This window comes from Diceros bicornis, chromosome X (genome assembly GCF_020826845.1).
Source record: "Diceros bicornis minor isolate mBicDic1 chromosome X, mDicBic1.mat.cur, whole genome shotgun sequence".
Classification (NCBI taxonomy): Eukaryota; Metazoa; Chordata; class Mammalia; order Perissodactyla; family Rhinocerotidae; genus Diceros; species Diceros bicornis.
In genome coordinates this window covers 33,161,502-33,183,532 of record NC_080781.1, presented here as the reverse complement: position 1 = coordinate 33,183,532, position 22,031 = coordinate 33,161,502, and the positions used below count along the sequence as shown (strand labels likewise).

The 22,031-nt window shown below is 42.3% G+C and overlaps 1 protein-coding gene across 1 annotated transcript in view; it reads left to right on the top strand.

Moving 5' to 3' along the window:
* The window catches only part of SRPX (sushi repeat containing protein X-linked), an 80,177-nt gene that overhangs the window by 38,135 nt on the left and 20,011 nt on the right, over positions 1-22,031 (top strand). Inside the window, exons 2-4 of the mRNA XM_058535640.1 lie at positions 7,038-7,097; positions 12,637-12,828; positions 14,304-14,480. Of these exons, the coding sequence (XP_058391623.1) occupies positions 7,038-7,097; positions 12,637-12,828; positions 14,304-14,480 (429 nt within the window). The remainder of the gene's footprint in view (positions 1-7,037; positions 7,098-12,636; positions 12,829-14,303; positions 14,481-22,031) is intronic.

Genomic DNA, 22,031 nt, shown 5'->3' with positions numbered 1-22,031 from the left:
AATTCTAAAGGAGTTGGCCTTTTGTAAATAAAGAAGAGTTTGTTAGGAAACCTCCCTCCCCCCCCCCCCCACTTTTTCTTCCTTTCTTTCTTTTTATTTTAACCCTGTGGAAAGTCTTTCCTCAGTATGTATTGGGGAAAATAGCTTCCCTGTTGCTTCAGTAAGCTTTAGTAAGTACAATTTGCTCAACATAAGTTAGTCAGTCTTTGATCTTATTGTATCCTTCAGGATGTCCATTTTTTAGACTGGTCATCATTTTTTTTATTAAAGTTGATGTATGAATTTAGGCTTAATATAAACTGGAAATTTTCAGGAAGGGGTGGCAAATATCCATTTATTTTCTTTTCACTTCTTTTATCTCCTATCCATAGTAGGCAGTAAATTTTCCATTCATTTGTATATCAGTTTGGATGCATTCAGCTGCAAGTAACAAACAATGCTACTCACAGTGACTTAAATTGAAAGGACATTTATCATTGTCCTAACAAGAAGTATGGAGGTAAGATGTCTAAGGTTGATTTAGTAGCCCAGTAAGGTCATCACAGACCCCAGGTTCTTTTTATCCTTCCACTCTGCCATCCTCAACTGAAAATCTTTAATCCTGAGACATCTTACCTCAGGGTTGCAAAATGGCTGCCATAGCTTCAGGCATTCACTGCTACACAATAGCTTCCAAAGCAGGAAGGGAGAAACAAGGCAAGAGTCTTCTCCTTGAGCAGTTTTCTCTTTTATCAGGGAGAAAATCTTTCCCATAAGCCCCATCCCCCCAAAGCAGACTTCTTTTTACTTATCATTGGCCAGTACTGGAACAATCACTGGCAAAGGGGAATTTCTGACTTGAGTCATCATGGTTCATCTCCTGGAGAAGAGCACATTGCTGCTGAACACTGCCTGGGGTCTTTTAGCAAGAAGAAAGAGAAGAATGGCTGCCGGGCAGGCAACCAGCAGCTTTTGCTGCACACAAATTCTTTATCTTGCCTTTGTGGGGCCCACTCTTCCTTGGCATACTTGTTATTGCACTGCTGAAGAAGCCATTTGCTGTTTTCCTGCCAGTGCAAGGGAAAGAGAAAATCTAAGTGGTGGTGGATGGACCAATATAAGTCAGCTGCTCATCAAGTTGCTAATCAAGGTAACCGCCGCTAGGATTCTGAATTGAGATCATCTCAAATGTCTGCCTTGCAGGCTCTAATTTAAGTAAAGCAGTAGTGAGAATGCCTGGCTTTGGGTTTGAGTGAGCTGTTCAAAGAAACAAATGGAGAAGAAAAGAGCCGCTTGACCTCTGCCAGGGAGAGTGCTACATTAGGGGTGGTCATGTGAATCATCTTTGTGTCTCCTTTTGGCTCATTATAAAAACTTTTCTCATGGTGTAACCTGGAGGTTTCTTCTCTTTAGGCAAACATCTACTGCTTTTCAAATGACACTTGAGTTGAGCTTGTGGTCTTGAGTTGAACTTGTGGTTTAACAACACATTTAGTTTACCCCTGACACCCCTGGAGGCGACAAACAGGGTCAAAGCTCATTGTAGGAGATATGTGTGTGCAGATGAAGGGGATAATGGAGAAAACTCAAAACCCAGAGTATAGAAGCTCAGTTTCTGACAGTTGGCCCTGCACTTGTCTGTATGGCCGTCGTTGTAGACGTGTAACAGGCTTTGGGATGTGTTAGAATAGTCTGGAATGAATAATAAATATTGGATACCACAATCCACCATTTTTAGTCCTTCACAATTATTCAATATGTTTTTGTTAAAAATTTTAAGGTCATTATATGCTCAATGAAGAGAACTTGCATAGAGTTTTCTAAAGCATAGAAGAAAGGGGGACATTTTCACCCATTATTTCTACTGCTCCAGCACAGAGTATGTTCTTCCAGCTGCCTTCCCTGTTTCTTTCTTTTCTCCTTCCTTTCCTCTCCTCCTCTCTTCCTTTTTAAAATAATGAAGTATTTCAAATATAAGAAAAGTATTCACAATATGGATTCAACTGATATTAATATTTCCACATTTGCTTCATATCTTTTATTTTTGTAAGAAATAAGATATCAGTGGCCCCTATGTATACATTTCTGAGTTCCTTCCCCTTTCTCCCTGCGCAGAGGAAACCACTAATATGAAGTTGATGTCCACTATATGTTTACTGCTTATCTATAGAAAACATGTAGTATTATTTTCTGCATTTTAAAATTTTAGATAATTGATATCACACTCTTATGTAACTTGCTTTTATTCACTATACAGTGTGTGTTCGAGATTCTACCTTGTTTCATGTAGAGCGAGTTCACTCATTTTAACTTTTACAGCTTTCTATCATTTGAATACACCACCGTTTACTTCTAGTAATGGTTTTATAGTTGTTTTTACTAATGGCGATGCTGAAATGAGCGTTCTAGTGCCTGGCTACTTTTGCGCTATGCAGGCGTTCCTGAGGCATATGTCTGGAGGTGGAATGGCTGATTTGAAGGGTGGTTTCTAATGTAGTGCAAAATTTCTCTCCAACCTATTTGTACCAATTGTACTTCCACTAGCAGAACTTTGAGAGTTCCTGTACCACAACACCCTCGCCAGTTAAATTTTTGCCAATCTGATGACTGTGAATTGGTATCCTAACACATATTGTCCTGATTACTAGTGAGGTTGAAGATTCTTTCATATTAACATTTTGTGATATTTGCTTCAAATTCATGTTATTTTTCTGTAAAGTAACTGTTCATGTTTGACTGTTTTCTTTCTATGTCGTGGATAGTGGTTCTGTATTATATACATTGCAAATATTTTCTCCCAGTCTGGGCATTGTCTTTGAACTTTATATGTCTTTTATTGCACAGAAGTTTTACATTTTAGTGTAGTGAAGTGTAGCAATATTTTCCTTTATGGGTGATGGTTTGTAAGTTTTGTTTAATAGTCTTTCTCTACCTCATGATCATGCAGATATTCTGCAATTTTTTCCTCAAATTTTTTGCTTTCAAATTTAGGTCTATAAACTATCTGGAAATGATTTTTTGGTATGGTGTGAGATAGGACTCTTAGTTTTTTTTCTTTATATGCATAGCCAATTAATCTCAGCATATTTATCGACCTTTCATCCTCACTGATTAGTAATCCCACCTTATCATATTCCAAGTTTGACATATGTATGTGTCAATATTATATATATATTCAGTTTCATACTTTATCCTGTATATAGACTGCAGCATCTGCCTTTTTCCTTAGCTGTATTTCATACACATTTCCCCATTCCAAACTTGATTAGTGGCTATATAATAGCTTGTTGATATAAGATAATTTCTTTGCTCATTTCCCTATTGCCAGATGTTTAACTTGCACTATAATAAATAATATGTGATGAATGTGTCTTAGAATGCTGATGTACCGGTAAAGTAGGGCTGTGCACCCCAGGTACACCTGTCTCTCCAGTAGATCTCAGCCCCTTCTCTTCTCCATGGAGAGTCCCCCCTTCATGAGTTGACGCATCTCAAGTTATTTCTCAATGCGCTAGTGTTGTTGTGCTGGTCGTGGAGATGCATCAACTAGATCTTCCTTCAAGGAAGAAGTGGTTGTCTAAGCTGGAGGCAATGCTGTTCTCAGACAGCCAGTCAGCTTTCCGCCCCTTCAGAGATTGCCTCAGGTGTTGGGAGTACTTCACCCAAGTTCACACATCCTTTTCAAGGTAGGCCTTATCTAATGGCTGGTTGAGGCAAGAATATAAAGGCCCAGCTATTTCAGCCCAACGTGAGAGGCTGTCATTGGGTTGACATCAAAGCTCGACTTCTCCCTCTGTCCAAACCTGCTTCGTTCTTATCCCTTTCACAGGTGATGATCCCTAATAAACATCCTCTGCACTAAATTCCATCTCAGAAGCTGCTTCCCAGAGAACGCAACCTGTCACAGTTGTCTTCTTTGCTTAGAGTCAGGAGTAAGCCCAGAGCCTCTCACTGCCTAAGTAGATTATGTGGAGGCCAGGATGACTTGGGGGAAGAGGGAAGTGCTCTTAATGTGAGACAGATCTCTTGATGCTTAGAAATGTGCCATATCACTAATTATTAGGGAAATACAAATCAAAACTACAATGAGATATCACCTCACACCTGTCAGAATGGCTATTATTAAAAAGACAAGAAATAACAAGCGTTGGAGAGGATGTGGAGAAAAGGGAACCCTCATACACTGCTGGTGGGAATGCAAACTGGTGCAGCCACTATGGAAAACAGTATGGAGATTCTTCAAAAAATTAAGAATAGAAATACCATATGATCCAGCTATTCTATTTCTGGATATTTATCCAAAGAACATGAAAACACTAATTTGAAAAGATATATGCACCCCTATGTTCATTGCAACATTATTCACAATAGCCAAGACTTGGAAGCAACCCAAGTGCCCATTAACAGATGAATAGATAAAGAACATGGGTATATATATACAATGTAATACTACTCAGCCATAAAAAAGATGAAATTGCGCCATTTGGGACAAGATGGATGGACCTTGAGGGTATTATGCTAAGTGAAATAAGTCAGACAGAGAAAGACAAATACCGTATGATTTCACTCATATGTGGAAGATAAACAAACAAACAAACACATATGAAGAACAAATTAGTGGTTACCAGAGGGGAAGGGGGTGGAGGAGGGTGAAGGGTTAAAGAAGCACATATGTATGGTGACAGGTGGAAACTAGACTTTTGGTGGTGAACACGATCCAGTCTATACAGAAGCCAAAATATAATGATGTACACCTGAAATTACACAATGTTATAAACCAATGTGACCTCAATAAAATAATAAGGAAGGAAAGAAAGGAGGGAAGGAGGAAGGGAGGAAGGAAGGAAGGAGGGAAGGAAGGAGGGAAGGAAGGAAGGGAGGGAGGAAGGAAGGAAGGAAAAATGCCCTATGGAGTTGGAGAATCCAACCATTCTTAGAGGAATTCCAGTTCGACTCTGAATATGGAAAGAAATGGGGGGCAGGGTGGGAGGGGAGGGACAGTAGATTCTTAAACATTTCTAATATATTCAAAATGTATTTTGTAAACTAAGCTTCTTTGAGTTATATGCATAATAAACAAAGTTTATTTCCAACTATGAAAGTAATACATACTTTATAGTATGAAAATTTAGTAGTTTATATGTAGAAAGTTTAGACGAGAAGGAAGAAAAACATCCAATTATCAATACTCTTTTATATGCATTATTTTCAATTTGATTGCTTTACATTGTTATAAATCACACCATTTATATAATTTTGTTATAGCACGTTTTTCACTTAATGTTATAACAAGCTTTTTCCATGCTATTGTATCTTGTTATAAACATTATTTTTAATGGCTACATTATATTATATCCAATGAATGTACTGTGGTTTATTTAACCATAATATCAACTATTTGGTCTGTTTATAGTCTTTTGCTATTATAAATGACATTGCAAAGAAATCTTTGTGTGTAAATTTTTTTCTATATTTAATATTATTTCTTTGGGATAGTTTCCCAGAAGTGGAATGACTAGATCAAGGGGTTTGAACATAGGCTTTTGATTCATGTTGCTAGATTGCTTTCCTGAAAGCTAATACTGGTTTCCACTTTTTGATGTGGAATAATGAACAGTTTGTGTAGTTTTGTACCTGTCTGGGTGGCCAGAGACCAGATGAAGAAACCTGTAGCCAAGCAGAACACAGAACTGGGCTTCTCTAGTTGGGAGGGTCCTTTCCAAATGGACATGGTTCAGCCTTCATCACCTCCCCACTTTCAATTTCCACACTCACCATCTCTCATCCAGAATACAAGTGGAGCAGGGACCATTACTCATTTGCTCATCCTATATGGAGATTTGAATAACCTCATAATAGAGTGTCCTTGTCTGTTATGATTGCAGGTCCCGTAGGTAAATGTGTGAACAAGATGGTGCTGACTCAATGATCAGTGATCAGACTAGGAAGTCTAGAGGGAAAGGTCTCTAAACTTAAGATTACTGTTTTGAAGTTTGGGGTCTGGTACTGCTTCAAAATTAAAGACCTACTACTTACTGGAATTCAAAATTCAATATTCTAAAAATGATTCAGTTCCAACTTCCAAATGAGTTTAAATTTTAAAGTTAAATACAGACTTTCTCTCTGAGGCTGTGGTTTTCAAGGGTAGCAAGACTTATTAAGATATTTTACTTTAGCCATGCCTTGGTGAGAGGTTCTGAATAAACATTCAGATCTCGAGTTTGGCCCTCATTTCCTACAAATATACCAAAGCAGCTTTGTATTTCTTTTGTCATTAAGATAAGACATTGGATTTGCCTCCTTATTCTCCACCCAAATTCATTTCACAAGATGGACTGACTTTCAGGTACCATAAACACCTGGTTCTACTGGGTTTTCTTTGACTGCTGGAGAAACTATGGGCCATATCTGAGTCACACACAGTTTTTTAATTGAAGTATAGTTGACATACAATATTATATCAGTTTCAGGTGTACAATATAGTGATTTGACATTTCTATACATTACAAAATGATCACCATGACAAGTCTAGAAACTGTCTGTCACCATACCAAGTTATTACAATGTTATTGACTAAATTCCCTATGCTGTACATTACATCCCTGTGACTTATTTTATAACTGGAAGTTTATACCTCTTAATCCCCTTCACCTATTTTACCCATACCCTGCCCCCCTCCACTCTGGCAACCCTAGTTTTTTCTTTGTATCTATGAGTCACACACGTTTTACTGCATCTCCTCTGGCATGAGATTCATATACATTGGCGTCTTCTCAGAGTGAAGTTGACTTCTCTCTATCTGAGTCCAGAATTTCAGTTGGCACATGGTGATTCCAAAACACTTTGAGGCTCATTTTGATTGACTCTGGCAATCTCAGCCCAGCCAGGTTCACTCTGAGAGATCCCCTGTCCCTTCATGAATGGCCATAAAAGCTTTCACTCTTGGCTCTGCGTTCTAATAGCCCCTCTTGCATGGACTATGCCAATGCAATGCTTCGAAATATTCGTTCATATCATGTGGCTTTTCTTTCTGCAGTTTCTGTTCTTTTTTATTGTAGGATCTGGAGACTCACCGCTAGAAGATGAGGAAGTCGGGTATTCACACACTAGATATGAAGGTGAATGCTTTGCTGATGTGCTAATGAGGGCCTGCTGATGCCAGGAGAACTTTCCTTTTTGCCCTGCAGAGCAGACTATAATAAAGTGACCAGACAATGCATTTAAGTTCCATTACCTCTCCAGAAAAAAAAAAAAAATTAGTACGCGTATGCTCCCATTTACAAAAAAAATAAAGAAAACAAAAAGCATTTGGAAATCTCTGAAGTGCTGTCCTTCAGCACCCCAGTGGTCATTTTATTCTCATAAGTTTCTTTACTGTCCTTACTTCTGCAAAGCCAAGCTCTAGCTGATGAAAGTGAAAATCAAGCCCTGAGTTCTGCCTGATTCATACATTACAGCCAGAATCGTCCAGAGTCAACTACCCAAGGTCAAATCTGGACCCAGTGCTGCTAATGTACTGAGATGAATGGGGAATGAGAAAACTTGATTTTCATAAGCTCATTTCATTGTGCTCTTTCTGAGTCCAGCTTGGCTCCTGAAATAATGAGTAAAGTGTGTTTCCCAAAGAAACTTTAATCTAATGATAAAGAACTTCAGCTCTACACATTTCCAGCAATCCACCCCCCAGCAGGTATAAAAAGCCTAATCAAGGACCTTCTATGCAGACTCAGGTAAGTATGTCCACAAATATTTCTACTGGTAAGGCATTTCTCTGAAGCCTAGGGATCCCTGGGAAAAGTGAAGGTAAATTTAGATTATTTCTCTCCAAATCTGGTTCCTTTTAACAGTGGAGGAATAATTTGAAAAATATTGGTTAATAAAGTTTCATTGTGGCATTTTTCCCAGGAAATTTGCCCACATTATGGCAAGAGGACACTGCCTTGCTCTGTTGTGATATGTCTAAGTTCCAAGAGAATCAGGGCAGTACTGGTCAGCCTTTGGTTGGACAGAGTCCTTCAGTTGTTTTCCACACAACTGAACAATCTTTCTAATATAATGACTGGTGTGTGTGTCCAGGTGTGTTTCCCACCATATTCCACATTTGCTTATGACCTGTGAATGCACATACTCATTCCTATCCACAGCCCCTATATTAATTGCCTCAGACATAACCAATCAAGCAAAGCACAAACTTGTTAATTAGATGTTTGGGGTAAGGAGATATTCTGATTCCTAACACTTCTTAATTAATTGAGGGTTCTAGAAAATCTTTAGTTTCTTTGAGCCCCTTGTCGAAAAATCTTCCTAAAACATATGTGTGCACATGGGACCCTTCACATGTACAGTAGGGGTCGTCTAGTGCTCTCAGATCATTTTTCCCACTGTTCATTCGCACCTCGCAGCTTCGCAAGTGCAGAAGGTAGACCAGATGGTCAAAATGTGTGCCTGCCCTAGAGCTTACTCTCAATGTTGAAGAATAAATATTTCTTAGGAAATTGCTTTCATTGTCAGTTTTTTAGTTTTAAAACTTAGAGGCAAACCGTTGTTAACTGGGGGTTTAGCTCTAGCTCTGCAGGCCCCTGCACAGTGTCTGGCACAGAGTATACACTCAATAAGTGTTTTTTAATTAAATTTAAGTAAAAGAAAAACTGAAATTTGACTAACATTTATTGTGTTCTCAGAATGTGGCCAACATTGCTTTTGATTCTTTTACTTGGAATGCCATCATATCTTCACACTAATTGAGGGAAGGGGAAGGCGTGTAGTGATATGTTGTTACTCCTTATTGACAGATGATGGAACCACAGATTAGAGAGGGTTTAAGTGACTTGCCCAGATTCACACAGCTAGCCAACAGCCATTACATTAAGTTTGGATCTGAAATCCAGATGTTTTAACTCAATTCGCAGAGTTTGCTCGTGGCTCTTCATTAGTCTGCTACAGGATAATGCCTACCCCAGGAAATCCAGTTACCTGGAATGCTTACCACATTGGCCCAGGGGAATTAAAAAGCTCTCCTGAATAATCAGTTTAGACTTCTCCCTGAGCAAACTCTGTCTTAATTGAAGCAGCATAAGAGCTTCCTTTCTCTAAACATCTACATTAAAAGTTTTGCTAATTCACTGTAACGCATGGTGCTTGTATACACTTCAAATTCAAGTCACTCACTCAACATTTTAGTTACATTCACTGCAGGGCTACTAAGCTGTCAAAATATCTTCCAAATATTTGTCTTGGAAAGTAATCCAAAAAAAATTTCTTTTGCAAATAAATGAAAACAAGACATTTTATCCACACGTTGACAACAGCACGGCTTTTGGATGTGCAGCCAGCACTGCTAGGAAGATTTGAAGACTCAGAATATGGGGCAAAATCTGCTAATTGCATGTTGTATTGAAATATGAGAATTTGTGATATATGTATATGCAGGTCATTCTTTAATGTACCTGCTAGCCTTAAATATTTGGATGCATTTGTGGAAAAGACAACGATAATGTGTGTGCTAAGAATTGCAAGTATGCTGCCTCGTATTAGTTTACTCTAAAATTGTGTCCCTCCTAAACTCATGCCAAAGTCCAGGAGCTAGAGGATGTGAATGCTTTCAACATTTGAGTGAAAAACAAGTAGAGAATTGGACACTCTTCCAGTTTGTACATTAGTGGAATCGTGATCAGGACCCAGAATGCAAAAAGGATTTGCCTTCAGCTGGAAGGGTTACAAGAGAAGACTACCCAAAGTTATCAGTCAGAATAAGGAGTAAGGAGGTGGGCATGGGTATGAGATGGGTAGGGGATTAGAGAGGAATAAAACAGAGTTTGAATCATACAACTTTAAAGCTAGATGGGACTTGGAAAATAATTTAGCCCACTCCTGTCCCTTATAGATAAGGAATCTGGTTCTCTGAAAAATTTAGTGAATTGTCCAGGGTCACTAGGAGATGGTAGTTAGAGTTAGAATGTGTGCCTAAGCCTCTTGACTCTGCCCAGTATTGTATCCACCATACTTCACTAGCTCATTACGTTTTCATATCTGCCTCTGGGTCGCTCATATTCACTCCCACCTCATCACTCTTCCCCAACCTCCAATAGGGGTTTCATTTTCTCTCTCTGGAGCCCAGTTCTCAGTCAAGGGTTCCACAGTTTGTCCTGTGAGATGGTGGGAAAAGAGACGGTAAAGGGGACCCAATTGGCTAGATATGGGGAAGCACAGAAGCATTGCAGTCTAGAAGGGAAACATGGCAGACAGGGAAACTAAGAGGAAGTGAGGCAGTGGGGAAGTTAGGGAGAAGGGGGGGAAAGATGATAAAGAGGTAAAGCGACAGATGATTTTTAAGATTTAACGCCATGGAAGTCCTCTGACGAACTATAAAAAGTGCTTCTTTGAGATTAAAAACACCAAGTGCATTTTGGAGTCTCCTTGTAAGTGATCTTTCCTATCACAGTTGGAAAAGAAAGGCAGAAAGAGAGAGAGAGAGAGAAATATACCTCACTCTGGTAGTCACAGAAGCCAGTAGGTTCCAAATCTCAGTTTTATTTGAGTGGTAGGCATTTATGGATTTTTCCAGAATTTATCTTTTTTTTTAAAGGTTTGTTTATTTATTTTTTCCGCAAAGCCCCAGTAGATAGTTGTATGTCATAGTTGCACATCCTTCTAGTTGCTGTATGTGGGACGCAGCCTCAGCATGGCCGGAGAAGTGGTGCGTCGGTGCGCACCCGGGACCCGAACCCGGGCCGCCAGCAGTGGAGCGCGCGCACTTAACCGCTAAGCCATTAGTGAATTGTCCAGGGTTACTAGGAGATGGTAGTTAGAGTTAGAATGTGTGCCTAAGCCTCTTGACTCTGCCCAATATTGTATCCACCATACTTCACTAGCTCATTACGTTTTCATATCTGCCTCTGGGTCGCTCATATTCACTCCCACCTCATCACTCTTCCCCAACCTCTGGGGCCGGCCCCCAGAATTTATCTTAAGGACATTTGATTATAGAAGAAATATCCACAGCTTGGCAGTGCTAAACAAACGTATCCCAAGGGCTTCTCATTTACCTGTGATCTTGAAATCTAGTTTCATGGCTTACCTGGAGCCATCACCAAAGAAAGAACTAAACCGTTTAAAATTGGTTCAAGAATTATTTTATAGAATTTTATATAATTATTTTATAGATTTTATTTTATAGATTATTTATTTTTTAGAAGAAAATAATGGAGACGTATGCTGTTTTATACTTTACTTCAGGGTCCATATTTTTCTCATTTAAAAATGTTGGCACATACAGACTATATGTGTAAACCCCAGAGGAAGGAAACTTTGTTCAAGGAAAGTCTGTAGGCCTGGCGTAAGCTCCTGCAAGTCTGTATCCACACAGTGGAATTTACTCAGCTCTAGGCTAAGCCCTCGGGACGTTACTTTTACCCAGAAAGTCTGGGGAATGCTGCTTGAGTCCTGTCTTTAGGACACACTTGCAGCTGTCTGCAAGACATTATGTGATGAAAGATTAGTCAAAGGAGACGTGAAAGTACAAAAGGACAAAAACAGCCTATGCAGAAGACCTGGACATGACCGTTGGTTTTCATGGCTGAGAAGCAGTCAGAAACACATTCGCAGAAGAGAATTCGTGGGAAAGGCACACAAGGTCTGTCCTCCTTCCTGGCCACATGATGGCGCACGAACCCCGCTCACTGGCATCTCAGGTGCTGGGGTGGAGTGAGGAGCAAGGCGTTGCTCCTGTTCATGGCATTGAGAGCCCGGCAGGCTTGAGGGAGCTTGTCACTGGTCCCCATTGATTGTGCAGTGGCCACCGTGGGAACTTCCCCACCGAGGAGCTAGTCTTGCCCTAATAATTTTATGGCTTTCAGCGAGCACCTTCCAAAGGCACAGGGGAGAACTTCTGATTTACTAGTGTCATCCTAGCTGTGCTCTGGGCGACTACGAGACCAAAATCAAAACACCCTGGAACTTTGCCATCTGGGAAGGATGTCACTCGCTTACCTAAATGAGGCGTAACTGGGGACATCTGCAAAGGGGGGTTGTTGCCCTATGGGGAGCAATTGTTCTGTGACTTTAAGCCAAAATTATATCCTGAGGCCAAAACCTGGAAATTGTAGCTTCATTCACGTTCATTAAAACAGTACTAGGAGTTCTTACAGAGAATATGCATACAGACTTGGAAAAATCTAAATTAACCAATTATTGACTCCCCTGCCACTATGTATGGATGGTTGGAGTTAGGGTTCACGATGGTATCGATTGCCCTTAAGAGAATTATGTATCTAGTTAAGGAAAATACTAAAAATAACAAGCATTTATTGAATGTTTGCTGTGTGCTAGGCACTGTGTTAGGTGCTTGATATGCATTATTTTTTTAGTCCTTGTAAGAGTCCTATGCCAAAGGTATAGGTACTGACTCAGAGAGGTTAAGTAACATGTCCAAGATCACACAGCTAGTAATGGAGGAACCCGGATCCATATTCAGATATGTCTGACACCTAGTCCTGTGATCATAACCTCCGTACCCAGAGACACTTTAAAAGACATGGGGCACTATTTGGAGGTCCAAAATCTGGAATGCAGCCAGCCAGGGACTTTAAGAATGAGGAGATACCTTTTCTGAAGACGTCACTTCCTATTTTTCCCCTCCTTTGTTTCTGCTACCTGTAGACACCCCGTGGTGCTCCCCAATCAAGGTGAAGTACGGGGATGTGTACTGCAGGGCCCCTCAAGGAGGATACTACAAAACAGCCCTGGGAACCAGGTGTGACATTCGCTGCCGGAAGGGCTACGAGCTGCATGGCTCTTCCCAGCTGATCTGCCAGTCAAACAGACGGTGGTCCGACAAGGTCATCTGCAAGCGTGAGTAGCCCAGCCCCACGTGGGGTCCTCAGGGCTGAAGTTCTTTTGCTCTGAGATCAGGGCTTTTTACTGAACGTTTTGCGGTCCTTGATGAGAAACATTCCCCTTGTGAGCAGAAGCCAGTGGGTTTCTAAGCTATGGTGGAAGTGAGATGACACCTTTCAGACAGAGGGATATGATCAGCAGTTTAGGAAAGGGAGAGAGAACAGAGCTTTTGTTTAGTAAACAGGTTAGGTTTGTTCGGTAAGTGCTAGACATGAAAAGGTGTCAGGGATTTAGAAACAAATAGGACACACACAGGCTCTGCCATCAGAGACATCACAAGATAGCATCAGAGACAGCAGGGCAGAGATGTAAACAGCGAAATGAGTATAGGAATGCTGCTAAGTCATGGACTCATGGCAATGGAGACAAGAAGTGTTCTCCTAAGGGGTGGGGTTAGGGAGACAGGGAGAGTCACTGAAGAGTGATGCTTAGTCCACGGAAGGGAGCGTGCCTCAGGGGAGAAGACTGGAAGATGATTTTGGGGGCTGACTTTTAGCTTCATGAAAGTCATATCTCATTTGGGAAACTGCAAGTGGTATAGCATTGTTGAAGCACTTTTTAGATGCCCTTGTTATTCAAAACAGCTACCATTTATTGAGCACCTATTGTGTGCCAAGAATTTCACATACATTCAGTTTGTGCAGCAACGCTATGGATACGGGTGCCATTACTTTAACTTTATTGTTGGGGCAACTGAGGTTAAGGGCTGCAGCCATGTGATCCAGCCTATGCAGACTATGCAACTGGGTGACGATAGTGGACACTTTCGGTGCTTCACTCAGATCTCCCTGGATGCCCTTTACCAGTTCTGTGTGTCCATCTCCCAGCTTCTGAGTGCTCTGCTCTTAAGGACTTGCACCTTCGATCTTCTTCAGAGGAAGAAGAGGCTCTGCTCCTTCAGAAGACTGCTCTCTTTGTTCTGACATGGAGACCATCCCCCATGGGCAGCCTGTAGCTACCCCAATACTGACTGGTAAAGGGTTATGAAAGCCCAGCTTCCTTGCCTGAAGGCAGGACAGACTCAGGTGTCATTCATGCTGCAGAGCTCCCCCGTGGGAGCAGGCTAGGCTGACTTTGCCTGAGATCCACCTTGTCCGGTTTCCTCCCATCCCCTGTCCTGCTTCCCCCACCCCTCACTGGTAGCCGCTGGGAGCACTTTCTTAGTAAATCACTTGCACACAAATCGTTGTCTCAGGGTCTGCTTCTGAGGAACTCAGCCTAAGACAGTGGCTTAGCTGGGATGCCAACCCAAGCCAGTCTGATGTGAAACTTGGTGTCCTTCTGTGTGACATGCAACCATCCATTGTTTCTCTAATTCTATCCATTATATTTCCAAGAACTTTTCACCCTATGCTTTCAGAGTTTCTGGACTCTGAAACTCTCTGGACAAAAACTAAGAAATGCTGGATATCTGGTTTTCTCTTTTTCAGAAAAGCGATGTCCTACCCTTGCCATGCCGGCAAATGGAGGGTTCAAGTGCGTAGATGGTGCCTACTTTAACTCCCGGTGTGAGTACTATTGTTCACCAGGATACACACTGAAAGGGGAGCGGACGGTCACATGCATGGATAACAAGGCCTGGAGTGGCCAACCAGCCTCCTGTGTTGGTAAGAAACTATCACAGCCTTCAGGAGGCACACACTTTGAGAAGAGCAGGGGGTGTTCGTACAGTGGATTTTAAAGGAAGCATCAGTATCCTGTGTGTAAAGCATAAGCACCCAGCTTTGCTTTCAGTAGCTCTCTTCATCCCTAGTCCTCTGGCTCGGCCCAGACCTAACTTCAGTCTCTATCCTAGAGCTGACTTCACAGCTGATGGCTTTCATCTGACATTGGTCTCTTTCTTGGCTTGCTTGCTCTTGAGGCAGCTGCAGGCGGGCAGAGGTAGGGCACATTCCTGCTGCTTTAGTTCAGGGATCTGCCCTGTAGTGTTGAGCAGTTACTGACATTTGCAGGACAGTCCTGCAGAGAGCATCTATGTGGCTTTCAGCCCACAGATGTAGTTCCTTTGTCGTTGACTCTGGTAGTCAGCAAGCACTCAGTTTGCTAAGCTGGAAGGGATTTGGATGTTTCACCTGGCTCGGAGTTTCTTGAGCAATGGTTCTTGCTGTGTGGTCCTGGGAGCAGCAGCAGCACCTGGGAACTCTTTAGAAATGCAAATTATGGCCCCACGCCATACCTGCTGAATCAGAAACTCTGGGGGTGGGATGCAGCATTTTGTGCTTTAATAAGCCCTCCAGGGCGTTCTGAAGCTTAGAGAGCCACTGATCTAAGGCAGTGCTTCTCAAGCAGGGGACTCATCTGGGAACCGTTTTAAAAATGCAGATTCTAATTCAGCAGGTCTGGAGGGGGGACCTGGGACTCTGCTAGACCGTGCTCTATAGCAAGGTTTCTGAACCTTGGCACAGTAGACATTTGGGGCCAGATAATTATTTGTTGTGGGGTCCTGTCTTTACACCGTAGGACGATTAGCAGCAGATCTTTGGCTTTTACCCACTAGATGCCAGTAACATCTCCCCCCCACCCCCAAGTTGTGACAACCAAAAATGTCTCCAGACATTGTCAAGTGTCTCCTGGAGGGGGGAGGAGAGTAAGGAGAAAAATCACCCCCCATTCTGAGAAGGACTGGTCTAGGGGCAGTGGATCCCCACCCTGGCTGCTCTCTAGAATCACCTGAGTATCTTTTAGAACCTAGCCATGCCTTGGTCCTACCCTAGAGATTCTGAATCAGTTTACCTGATGTAGGACAGCTGGAGGAGGCAAGTGGCAGTATAAAAGCTTCCCAGGTGGTTTTCGTGTGCAGCCAAGGTCCAGGACCATTGTCTGAGAGCAGTGGACCTCAAAGTGTGGTCCCCTGAACAGCAGCATCAAACTGAGAACTTGTTAGAAATGCGAATTCCCAGCCCCACTCCAGACCAGCAGTATTAGACACTCTGGAGTGAGGCCTAGCAATCTGCATTTTCAGGCCCTCCAGGGGATTCTGATGCTCTTAAGTTTGAGGACCTGCCTTAGAAGATCAAATTTGGGAAGAAGTTTAGTACCTTTCTACTCACATTAGTGCCCTCTGAGCAGCAGCATTAGCACCAGCAGGAAGCTTCTTAGAAACGTAGAATCTTGGGACCCATCCAAAACCGGGCAGCTCAAAATCTAAATTTTAAGATCTCCAGGGGATTCCTATGCCCTTTAAATGTTGAGGCAGACTGCTCTAGGATAGTGGTTTTCAACTCTGGCTGCCATTTAAATCTGAATCTCTGGGGCACTGGTATTTTTCTGAAGCTCCCCCAAGTCGTTGAGAAACACTGTCCCAGGGGATCATTTTCACATAAACTGTTAGAGCTGCCAGGACCCATCCTTACAAAACATTCTAGTCCAATCCCCCACTCTACGGATGAGGCCTGAGAGGTCACTTGACTTGCTCAGGGTTGCATAGAGCCAAGCCTATGTCTCCAGGCTTTCAGGCCCAGAGTCCCTGAATCCAGGGACAGCTCTGGCACTGAGGTGTTAAGGCAGCTGGCCATGGGAGCCTGACTGCTACCCTGCTGGGATCTGCCCATCCTCCAGAGAACTGTTCAGCTCAGTCTGCTAATGTGCTTTACCTCACTCCCCCTTAGGACTCCTTCCTGCCTGCTCAGTGTCTTGGACAGATACTTTAGGAGAAAGACTGAAATTGGGTGCTACTCTCTGGGGTCAGATGTGCAATAACTTCTCTGGCCTCGGTCCCAGGGGTGTTTTTGTGATGGCACCACTGTTCACTGTCTTCCCCACCAGCCGTTCTCACTCTGCAGTCATGTGGTTAATGAGCTGTAGCCAAGGGACCTGGCCCAAGATGTGATCAAAACCCTTCTATATCGGAGTCACAGCCTGGACCATACCTTGTATCCAGTTGATGAGAGCAACAGGTCCAAATAATTACTCAGCTGACAGATTTATGCTGGGCTTCTTTTTTTCTAGGAGTTAGGTAGGAGTTTGTATCAGTCAGATTTGGGAAAACAGAAACAACTAGGTATTTCAAACAGAGGGGAATTTAATACAGGGTAATGGTTATAAAAATATAGGAAGAGCTGGAGGAGCAAAAGAGGAGAAACACTGTTACCAGAGATTAGTTACAGCAGAAAGCCATACCAACCAAGGGCTGGAGGAGCAAAAGTGGAATGGTAGTGTCACCCAAAGTCCATAAGCCCACCCGTGATGCTGACATTTCTGTAACTGACACCATCATTGATGAAAATGAGGTCAGGAGCCCACACTCCTGCTGATATTTCAGAAGCCCAGGAAACCCTCATTGAAGCTCCTACCAGAAGCATAATGGCGTCCACCTTCTTCCTGCCTCCTGTTCTCCTGAGAGTGCCTCTCGTTGGCAAACCTATCTGGCACCCAGCTGGCAAAAGAAGTCTGGGAAATGTAATTTTGACACTTTTAGTCCAGGCAGTAAAGGGGACATTATAGAAAAACAGAGCAGCAACAGAATATTTGGCACAGCAACCTTTTTCCAAGGTTTTAGACGTTTTCCCCTGAATCATTGTAGTTCTCAGTGAAAAGAAGACTACAGAGCAGTCCTGGCCAACCGGTACAGGTAGAGTGGAACTGAGGCTATGAACTGTGGACATGCTCCTCTTCAAGGACCTAAGGCCAGGTGTTCAGGTCAGAAGGGGCCCTCACAGATGTTGCTGTCAGTATCTCCTCCAGTATTTCCTAGCTCTTCAGAAACAACCCCCCAAATTTTTGAATCTCTCTTCCCTCACATGGGAAGGGGCAGAGGTGATAGGAGGAGAGGAGATGCTCAAAAATTTTTCTGCTAAGCAAGCGTTGGCAGAGTTCTCTAGGGATCACACTGTTCAGATGTCCAGATTGAGTGCAACAACGGAAAGAAAATGCTAATTGTTCTCAAAAAGCAGCAAGCATGTCTGAAGCTGGACCAGATGGGCCTGGAACCTTTCCAGAAGGAGAAAGAAAGAACTAAGAAATGAACCCCAATTTCAGGGGATTTATCTTAGAGTTTGCCAGAGCAAGGTTCAGGCATATTGAGGGGCAGGGGAATTGTGCATGCATTTAGGTGGGAGCGGCAAAAAGGGGACCAGTGAGCCACAAGAGGGCATAGAGCCTGCAGGAAAAAGAGACAAATGGACAAAGCAAGTGGGCAATTCTTTGATTTGGTGACAGATGCGCTGGAGTTTGTCTCCAGTGAATTTTACTCCAGGGATGTCATTGACTCTTTTGGCTTTCAATGTATTAAATTAGTTTAATAACTTTGTGTGTTGGCGGCGCTAGGGGGTCCTTGAGCATAACTCAGACCTCAGCCTATTTAAGGAGCTGACACATGGTGACTGAGTAGTTCCCAGATTTCCACATAACTTTGAATGGTGCATCTTGGCCAGAGTTGTGCTGAGTGCTGAGAAAATTGTCCCAGTTCTCTTCCAGACCTGGAGGGAGGAGAGAACATGGCTTACTTTTGACTCTGAGGTGGTCAGTTCTGTGGTCTGGCTAATTTGAAAGAACCACAAGTTAAAATTAATTCTCTTATGCAAACCACACTCTGGCAGTGGACTCAAATCCATGGTTATTTCCAAAACAGATATAGATAGAAATAAATCAATGGAGAAGAAAAAACGGACTGTAAATTGCAGAAGGCTAAGATATTTAAAGAGCCACAACTTCCACTGACATAAAAAAATAAACTTTAGAATGTAACAACTATTGTTTTGGGGGTATTTTTTTCTTTCCATTTTTAGTTATTTTTGGTTACATTGGCATTTAGATAGAACAATGGACAGTTAGAATTACAAGTCCTCATCTACAGACCAGATTTTGAGTACACACACGATCTCTCCTTTAGACCAACACTTTTTCCTAGGCCAAAAGAGGAAGAGAAAAAAAGTCAAGAAAGTTAAAAACCATGGACAATAAAAACTCAGCAAATACCTTGACGTGCAGAGAGCCCCTGCATGAAAGCCCCATTTAGTTGTTTTAATAAAGGACAGTGTACAAACAAACTTGGTTTTTGGAATGGCTCTCTGCTTGTTTTGTATTTCCTACAGAGTAGAATAGATGGAGAGTTAACACAAATGAAATTCTGGAATAAAAAAATCTCTGAGATTTAAGATAGACAAATCGATGGAATACCTTTCTGGTTTCCCAACTATCTGACAGCTAGGTTTACCCAATGTCCCACAGGGAAGTTTGCTGGGCTGCACTGCATTATTTCCAGAGATTCAGTTGAAGATACAAACATCGTGGGGCTAAGAATAAATTTATCAGTGCATTGTTGTAGATTATCTTAAATTATGCTAAATTTTTCCCGGGTTGGCAAATAACTTTCAGGAAGCCAGTTTCAGCTTTGAAACAACTTGGTTGATTGAGATACTGATCCCCTTTTTACCTGGCATGATTTTGTTAGTGCAAACTGGACAGGTAAACTTTGAGTGGCCCTCTCTAATATAAACACATCACCAATGAATTTTTAGTTGGGCATCTATCTGATGAAGATGGTGACTTTTAATCATGGAATTTATTGCTTCCCTTCTTGCCTTTTTTGTCCATTTGGGAAAGTTTTCTAATATCTTATATGGTACCAAAGAAACGGAACCACTTCCCAGAGGCATCCACAAGAACTACACTCTGGATAGGGAAGCAAACAATTGGGCAAGTTTTCATTGTCCAGGTTTGTTCTGCCTTTGGCAGTCACTCTCTTTCTGTGCCCCAAGAAATGGTCGCTTCCTTCCTTCATCACCAACCTCAAATTATTTTATATTTGTGTCAGTAATCGATTGCTGCACAACAGACCACCCAAAACTTAGTTGCTTTGAACAACCGTGTCATTGCTCATAGTTGTTGGGGCTGGGAATTTGAGCAGGGCTTGGTGGAGACAGCTCACCTCTGTTCCACATAGTAATGGCCGAAGTGACAGACTGGGGCTGGAGGATCCAAGATGGCTTTACTCACTTGTCTCAGTCGGAGGTGGCTGTACTGGCTGGGGTTTGGCTGAGTCTTTTTCTCTCTTGCTCATTTCATAATTTCTCATCTTCTCCACATAACTTATCCAGTCAGATAATTGGACTTCCTTAGATGGCAGCTGGCTTCCAAGACAGCAAAAGTAGAAGGTGCCAGACTCTTTAAGGGCCTAGGCCTGGGACTGGCATAGGGTCACTTCCCTTGCATTCTGTTAGTCAAAGTAAGTCATAAGGCTGGCACAGATTCAAAGGGAGGGTAAATAGACTCCACCTCTTGGGAGGAGGAGCTGCATGTATATAATGGGATTATGGGTAGCCGTCTTTGCAGAAAATTCACCACAATATTCTTTGTTAAAAATCAGTGCTTGGAAATCATTAGTGAAATACTTCTTGGGAGATACTATACAAGATGCTATATAGGAATACTTTGAAAGAACAGGTGTCATTGCTTAAACAGGTGTGATCAGGTACTATTAACAAGGCCAAAATAATAATGCTTTAAACAAGATAGAAGTTCCATTCTCGTATAAATGTTTGTGCTTAAGCAGTCCAGGGCAATGTCTTAGGCCCAAACTGCTTCTCACTTGTTGTTCCTCCATCCTCAACTTGCAGCTTTCATCCCACAGTCTAAGATGGCTGTTCCAGCTCCCCACCACATCCACGTTCAAACCAGGGTGGAGGAGGAAGGAAAAAGAGGAGGGTACACCCCACCCCCTTTTTTAAAGCACAGCCCAGAAGTTGCACACGTCACTTTTTCTCACAGCCCATTAGTGGAACCCATCACCTGGCCACACCTAACTTCAAGGGAGGCTGGGAAATGTAGTCTGTATTCTGGAAGGCCAAAGGCCCAGGCAAACTTCTTTTGCTATAAAAGAAGGGGGATCAGATAGTAGATGAACAACCACCAGGCTCTGCCACGTTGACTATACAGATTGAGAGGAAGTTGGTGTGAAAGATCAAGGGATAAAAGAAGTGAGAGAAGCAGCAGTTAAAAAGCCAGTTTGAATGGGATATGTAGGAAGTCAGAGAGGAAAGGGCATAAATGGAGTCTGTTTGTTTGCTGTGAGGAGCTGTGACAACACTTGGGATAAGCATATCATCTTGCCTTAGGATGAGATGGAGAGAAGGGACCCCACACCAGGTCAGGCAGTCTCAGACAGAAGTTACTGTCATGTTCTGAAGCACCTATTAATCATATCCCTCACAGTCATCTTCAAACACAGATCTGCACTGGAAAACACTATTTAAGCAAACATTTTAGGATGCAGTTAACTTATAGCCTTAGTTTAAAAGGTTTTTTTTCTTGTTACCTGTTGGCCAGGACATTGTCCTTTTGAACCTCTTTACTGTTTTTACCATCTACCTGGTTAGACGTGTTAAGGATTCCCAAGTACATAGTTCAGCTCCTTAGGGAAATAGCAGTTGACTCTCTACAGTATATTTGTTTCTGATATTTTATATGCAGAGAGGAAACTAGAGCACAGGGAAGGGAGACAGTTGGTCAGATGTCTCCAATGAATGGGGCAGAGGCCAAGATTTTCACCGAGCTTCAGGGTTTCCACACAATAACTGTCTCGGTGGGCATCCTGACTCAACACGGAATTGTAGTTATGTTTCTATAGTAACTTTGTTCATTTCATTCATGGAAATTTATGATAACTTATAAAAAGCAGTGATGGCCACGGCTGTGTAATAATAGGCTTAGGTTTCTGGAGCATCTGCTGAAGGGCAGGCCAGCTGTCTCATCAGCTGAAAGAGAGGGCATGATGCTTGAGGATGCAACAGAATCGAGGCCTGCTGTTGCTCTTCACTGATTTCTGGGGAAGCTGCAGCAGGCGACCACAGAAGACTGTGTGCGCACAGGCTGGAGGAAAACACTAGCAGCAGACAGACACACAGGAGGGTTTGGCTTATTAAAATAATTAAAAAATAAGTGATCATGTCTTAAAATCTCAGACCACAGAGAAATTCCAAATGAGAGGAAATGCTTTCCAGTCTATAAATGGGGATGATAATAACAATACTCAGTCTAGTGGGTGGTTGTGAGAATTCAGTGAAATAATGCAGGGGTAGTGCTTAGCATGGGGTGGGCATGTAGGAAGGTTCAGTAAATATTAGCTGTTATTTGTAGTGATTTCTTCTTGTTTCTGGTTTAGAAGAGCACTGCTTCTGAAAAACTAGGTCAGTTTCGACTAACCCTTCTTAGCTGGACAT